The 7487-nt window shown below is 29.5% G+C and overlaps 1 protein-coding gene across 1 annotated transcript; it reads left to right on the top strand.

The window, feature by feature from the left end:
- The first annotated feature begins 541 nt into the window (after nucleotides 1–541).
- LOC110637728 (S-protein homolog 74-like) lies at nucleotides 542–1092 on the top strand. The gene has a single exon (XM_021788031.2). The coding sequence runs from the start codon at nucleotides 545–547 to the stop codon at nucleotides 1004–1006; it is 462 nt and encodes a 153-aa protein (XP_021643723.1). The 5' UTR covers nucleotides 542–544; the 3' UTR covers nucleotides 1007–1092.
- The last annotated feature ends 6395 nt before the right edge of the window (nucleotides 1093–7487 follow it).

The raw sequence follows: 7487 nt of genomic DNA, 5'->3' as shown, positions 1-7487 counted from the left end.
ATTTTTAATTTTTTTTTACCTTCTACTAAACATATTTTTAAGATTTATAAATACCCCATAAATAAAATTTACTATATATATGTGTGTTATTATATATATATATGTGTGTTATTATATGGTACTCATTATAATTTTAATTAAAATAATAATTAATAATTAATTGAGTGTGCACAAAAATTACTCATAAAAAAGTGTCAAATCAAATCAAATCTAAATCTGATTGCCAATCAAATCAAGAGCATTGTACAGAATAAGAAAATTAGTTGTCTAAAAAGGAACCTGACAAATGCGATACAAAACCCTTTAACATTTATTCAAAGTAATTAAGATCAAATAAAATGTTGCCGTTTTGAATTCTCTAACGTATGCATGTGCAACAATTAAGGGATCCGTTAATTATAAAAATCAATTTATGTTAAATGCTAATTAAAGCTGAAGATATATATAACTAATATTCAACAGAAATCCTCTCTCTCTCTCTCTATATATATATATATAGGCTCTCTAATCTTCATATATAGGCCATAACTAGCAAGCCAATACAATGAGCTCTTCATCGTTATTGTCTATTTTGGCATTAGCTCTCCTCATTACATCCAGTGAATGCTCAGTGTTCGATCCATTTCATGTTCATGTAACCAATATATTGAGCCAAAACAAGATCTTGCTTGTGCACTGCAAGTCCAAAGATAATGATCTTGGCATCCATAATCTTACAGTTGGGCAAGAATTTTCTTGGAGTTTCAAAATGAATTTTTTCGGCACCACCCTTTTCTGGTGCTATATGGCACCAGACGATCACTCTCATGTTGCTTTTAAGGTGTTTTGGGCTAGTGGAAAGCTTGTTGATAGGTGCGATGCTGCTCAGAATTGCTTTTGGGTTGCTAAAGATGATGGAGTTTATTTGAGAGATACTCGAAGGAACGAAGACGTTTTTAAACAAGAATGGCAACCAGGGAGATTTAAAGCTGATCATAAACAGGGAGATTTGGATACAAATGATTAGAATATCTGTCATCATCGTGTGTCTATCATTCTTAATTATAATAACATATCAACGTCTCAACTTAATTAGTCAATATTCCAAGTTGGTATCCCTCGTTTATATATATTTGAAATTTCAGATTTGAATATAATAAAATTATCAGTTTTCTTTGATTATTTAGAGTTATAAATTTATTTTAGACTTGTAAATATTAAGAACTTCTTGGTTAGCTGTGGATTTGAAATATTTTATATAATGATATTATTTGAAATCAACAAGTTATCAATAATTTATATTAAAAATGAATGTAAATCAATTCATTTCAAATTTTAATATTCAAATATCGCATACGAGTATTTTAAATTATTTTTAGAAATGGGCTAAATTGTCACATCAGGATTTTAAGTTTTTAATTATAGAAAATGAAGGCTCTATGCAATTTAATTGAGTTATATAATTAACAATTTAGTGATTAAATATTCATTAGTTTTAAACGTACATTTTTTTTATTATTCATGAAAAATTTTAATATTATTATACATATATACCCATCAGGAATTTTCAATATTATTATAAGTTTAATTATAACAAATGAAGGCTACATACTAATTTAGTTGAGTTATATATAATTAATAATTTAGTGATTAAATAGAAATCATTATTATTGATGAAAAATTTTAAAAGAAGTTAGAAGAAAGATATATTTAAGGTTGAATATATCAAGTTATCCTCATTAAGAATGGATAAACTATAATTTAATTGCTGGGATTTCCTTACCAAAACTTGAACACATGTAAAATATCCATGGTTGGCTTTCTAAGTGGTGTGAGAGATAGTCTTTCCATTATTATTCAATCAAGAAATTAAAATTCGAGGTTGAATTTTCTCGAAAGTTTGGGTAAATGACGCGGTGCTTAAATTTATACCAGACTCGAAGACTTTTGTTTCTTATTTTCACAAGGATTCCTAATTCTAATGGGATTCTTTATTTTTTTAGATATGTTTTATTTATATTTCTTAGTTTATTTAGGACTTTAAGATATTATTTCTATTCAATTTAGGTCTTTAAATATATTTTCTATTTAGATTAAAACTCTTTAATTTATTCTTACCTAGATTAGAATTTAGAACTCTAGAAATACCATTGTATTTTTATTATGTACAAGTTTTTAAATTTATTTTTAATGTACTTTTCTTTTTAATAAAGTTGATTTACTTTATTTTCTCCTTAGATTCTAGATTGAATCTTATTTATTTTAATATCTTGGATCAGATCTTGTTTAATTTCAAGGATTTGATCGTGCGTCGATTTTTTTCCACGCTACACTCTGTGTTACTATGGGTATGCAGAGATGATCTGATATAAATAGAAGAGGCAAAATCAATCATGAAGGAAAGTCTCTTTTCAACCTCAAAAAGCAAAAAAATGAAGCAAAACAATTTGCAAATCTTTGTCCTCTTCCTCTTGGTTGGCTTAGGATCTAGCATGGAAAACTACCCATCGGTCTTAGAACTTACCATGTGAAAATCCAAAATGGTCTTCCTAGTAAAGCCCTTAATGCCCATTGAAAATCCAAAGAAGATGATATTGGCATGCAAGTTCTCCAACCCAACAAATCATTTGGATTTCAATTCAAAATCAATTTTTTTGGCTCTACACTTTTCTTCTATAATATGGGCATTTTCATGCAATTTTTAATGCGTTCTTGGCTAGGGCTGATTTTGTTTACAAGGTTGTGGTGGAAATGTTTGCACTTGGAAAGCTCAAGAAGATGGAATCTACTTATTTAATGTTAAAAAGAATAAATGGAATTTGAAGAAGAACTAGGAAAAGAATTGAATTGCTTAGATGGTTTATCCCATGTCTTCTTCTTTCTATAGACAAATATCAATCAAATAAAGGAATTATCCCTATGTGTTTCTATCTATTCCCCACCCCTTATCAATTTATAAATTGTTAATAAAGAAAATATCTACATAATTAATATAAGGGATCTGTTCATACCAGCACATTTTTTTGATTCAAAATATGATGAAGTACAATCCAATTCAATGTGTATTTTTCACGGTAAAGAGATTTGCTAATCAAGGATACCTAATTAGTTTTCTTTCACTTTTAAGGTATAGGAAGTGAAAGAGGCTACCTATTTTAATATTATTCACTTTTATGGTAAAAAAAATAAAATAACTAGTCCGATTAAAAAACAAGTCAGGAGGGTTTGATAGAAAGCATAACCAAATATAGTCCATTAAACATGACAAATATTAAATTTCTGTGTTTTTGATAAAAACCCTTAACCTCAGTTTTTTCGATTTTAATTTGTGATGGGATGAATTTTTATTGGGTGTAATTCAAGAAAAAGATGAATTTAGTTTGTGAATTGGATTTTTTTTTTCTTTAGAACATATTAGCTTCTATGTTGAGATTTGTGCGATTATACTATAGATTTTTTTTTTAATTCACCAATGGGTGTTTATACAATTTCTATCTAGATTTTTGTGAATTTGTGCAAAGTTGATTTTTGAACGTTTGAGATGTTTGATTTTCAGAGAGAGAGGGAGAGAGATTTTGGACAGGAGTGGAAGAGGGAGAGGGAGGGAGAGCATAGAAGATATGGAGATTTTGGACAGGAGAGGGAGAGAGATCAGAGGGAGATTATAGTTTTTGTCATTTGATAAGGCTATTTTCATCATTTCATATATGATTAACGGAAAATTGAATTTAATTTGAGTGAACGGATTAAATTAAAAACACAATTAATCAAAACTAAAGGGAAAATAGAGAAATATATAACTATGATTTTTGCACAAATTATAATTTATCCTAAAATAAATTAAAGTAATAATAAAATAACATATTTGAATTTTTAATTAATGTGAAAACAAAAATAATATTGAATATAATAATATAAAAAGCAATATTACATTAAAATTTATTCAAATAAAATTGATAATGATTTAAAAATAAAAATAAACGGAGGCAAAAAAAATTGAGTAGATGACTTAACACTATTTTCAACCCTATTTGATAAATATTTTGCTGACACTATTTTGGTAATTAATCCTATAATTTAACTCCTCAGATCTCCTTACCAACTTCTGAACTCATGAACAATTTGCATGGTGGGAAATTATAAAGTATACTTGGAGCATTAAAAAATAGTGCACTAATATATCATAAAATTAAGAAAGTGGGATTCACTATTTTATGAGTGAAAATACACATATACTAAGTGCACCTAATAATTTACCCTGCAGGGTTGGTCTTATATTAGAGAAGATCTAATATAATGGGCAAGCAAAATCAAATATAAAAGAAAGTATCTTTCCAAACCTTGAAATGAAGCAAAACAAAATCCTGAAGTTTCAAATCTTTATCATCTTCTTCTTGCTTGGCTTAGGATCTAGCATGTGTAAACTATCCATCGGTCTTAGAACTTACCATGTGCAAATCCAAAATGGTCTTCATGATAAAACCCTTTACACCCATTGCAAATCTAAAGAAGATGATATTGGTATGCAATTTCTCCAACCAAACAAATCATTTGGATTTAAATTGAAAATCAATTATTTTGGCTCTACACTTTTCTTTGTAATCTCAGCTACTGGGATTTTCATGCAGTTTTTGATGTTTTCATGGCTAAGACTTCTTTTGTTTACAAGGGTTGTGGTGAAAATGTTTGCACTTGGAAAGCTTAAGAAGATGGAATGTAATTATTTAATGCTCATAAGAACATATGGGATTTGAAGGAGAAATGGGAAAAGAATAATGAAATTGCTTAGATGAATCTATATTTCCTTTTTCTTCTTCTACGCTGCAACTGTAAATGAATAAAGAAGGAATATATGTTATCATTATTTTTTTTAATCCATATGTTAGCTTTTATCATTGAAAATTCTAAACTTTTATTATATATCAGTTAACAAATCAAATTAAAATATAGTAAAAAAAAATCACACCTATTCATACAATAGTAACACAGAAAAATAATGTAAACATTGCTGAAAATTGGACAAATTTAGCAATGATTTTATTAAAATTATTCATATTAATCTATAAATAATTTGACAAATTTAAAATATAGGCCAAATCTAGAAATATTAAAGGCATATCATAGAAAATAACAATTCAAAACAGGTAATCTAAGACATGGAAATATAAATTTTGTAAAATCAAATTACACAAATAAACAATCAAATATGAACTAAAACTTTAAAATTAGTAAAAAAATTAAAAAAAAAAGTTTTTAAAAAAAAAGTTTTTAAATGATTCAAAGGACTATTCCACATAGAAACAACCCAATGAATCTATTGAAATCATCAGATAAGCAAATAGTATCATCTACATGATGAAAATCGCAAAAAAGGAATATAGGTGACAAAAGTATAAAAGCATGCTTTCTATATGAAAGTGTTTGATTTAACTATTAGATGTCTTTTAATATTTCTTTTGATTTTAGTATCTACATGAATTTGTGTATAGAAAATGGACTAGGTCTAACTCCACTCTAAAAGCTAGCTCAAGGAAAGAAAGTTTGTCCAAGTCTTATATATCACTCAAATACCTCATCCCAAACTAATGTGGGACAACGCAACCCCTCATGCCCAAACATAAACATCTAGAGCATGAAGTTTGCAGGCAACACACTCAAATAAGGAACACTACAGATATTGGTCTGACGTTCAACAGGGCTAAGATGAGTGATTTAGTTGTTAGCTCTGCAGATTCAGATTCAGATTTTGCAGGGGACTTGGACAAGAGGAGATCTCTGACAGGTTATTTGTTTACTCTCTCTGGAAGTGCTATCAGTTAGAAGGCAACATTGTAAGCTAAAGTTGCTTCATCTACTACGGAGGCTGAATATATGATTTTAGCCTAGGCAATAAAGGAAGCCTTATAGTTATTGTAACGCCCTCACCATAGATAGTCCGTACATTTTACTGTTCCGACGACTAATATCTGTTCGGACAGTGAAAATGTCTGAAACTACACTAAACTATGGTGAGGAGGCATAAATTGAAGAAATATATGCAAAAAAAAATATAGGAAAAATTTAGAGAATTTATTAATTAGTATAAAAATAGTAAAAAAATAACCCGATATACACCATGAAGGGTATTTTAGTCATTTCACCCCCAAAGGTGAATTTTGACCTAAGTGTCAAAAATTTAAAATTTGAGAGAATTAAAATAATTAATATGAATTAAAACTTATGAATGGAATTAGAAAGGAAAAGCAAAGAAAGGAAAAGAAAAGAAAAGAAAAGAAAAGCTTATGGAAATTTAAAAAAATTAAAGTACAAAAATAAAAATATATAACCCACAAGAAGACAAACTCCCACCCACTTTCATCTTCTCCACTCAACTCCCTCTTCTCTCTCTCCCTCTCTCTTTGGCCGGCTGCATCCTCCCCATCTCCACCATTTTTGTCAAGCTTTCAAGCTTGATTTCCCAAGCTTCCGGACACCAAAACCCATAGCTCACTTCATTAAAAATCCTCCCCACACCTTAAGGAAGCTATAGATACCCATAAAGAGGAGAAAAGTTGAAGTTTATGAAGCTTGAAGTTGGGTCACCACAAAGGTTAGTGCTTTAAACTTTTAATCTCTTCTTTAAGCATGAGTATCATGCTAAATCAAGTGAAAATTTGTATGAAATTGAAAAGAAAATTTGAAGGAAAGAACCCTTGATTTTTGGTAGCCATGGAACTTGAAGCTTGTTGATTTTAAGTGATGAAAAATGGCTCCATGAGAATGTGTGATGGGTTGAAATGTTTGGGAGTTTGATTGTGTAGTGTTTGTGTAAAATTGAAACTTTGAAAACTAGAGTTTGTGTAAATACTTGAGGAATTTGTATAAATGCTTGAAATTGACCTATTGAGTTGAGATTGTGCTTATAGAAGTGTATTGTAAGCAAATTGAAGTAAGGAAGTTGGAGGAATTGAGATATTGGGAGTGTTTGATTTTTTGCAGGTTGATACTTAAGGAGTCCAGTCCCTTTATTGAACCATAACTGAAAATGTGTGACTCCAATTGGTATGAGGCTAATTGGAGGTGAAATTAGACTCAAAATAGCCCATTTTTCATGCAGACACCATGCTCAAATTCTGTCAAAATCATGACCAATTCTCTGCCCAAACCCGGATGACCAACCACTGAAACCCAGAAAATGACCAAATGAACAGTACTCATTTGGTCATAACTCTCTCTAAACTGATCCAAATGACCTAAAATTTACATCAATGGAAAGCTTAGATATAGGGCTACACTTTTCATGAAGAACACATGACTCAGTTTCGCCTATAACCAAGTCAAATTGTTAGCACAAGTTGGGTTACTAAAACTGTCAACCCAGAAATTGACCAAAATACTGTTCCTTTGGTATGCTTGACCAGTTTTGGCAAAAATGTCATAACTTGGTCTCCAAAGTTGCAAATTGAGTGAAACCAGTGCCAAAAGTTTTATAAGACATAGCTCAACAATTTTTATGTTTTGACCAAGCT

The sequence above is a fragment of the Hevea brasiliensis genome, chromosome 10 (assembly GCF_030052815.1).
Source record: "Hevea brasiliensis isolate MT/VB/25A 57/8 chromosome 10, ASM3005281v1, whole genome shotgun sequence".
In the NCBI taxonomy this organism is placed as follows: domain Eukaryota; kingdom Viridiplantae; phylum Streptophyta; class Magnoliopsida; order Malpighiales; family Euphorbiaceae; genus Hevea; species Hevea brasiliensis.
Note: the sequence above shows the minus strand (reverse complement) of the source record. Positions and strands in the feature narration are given on the sequence as shown.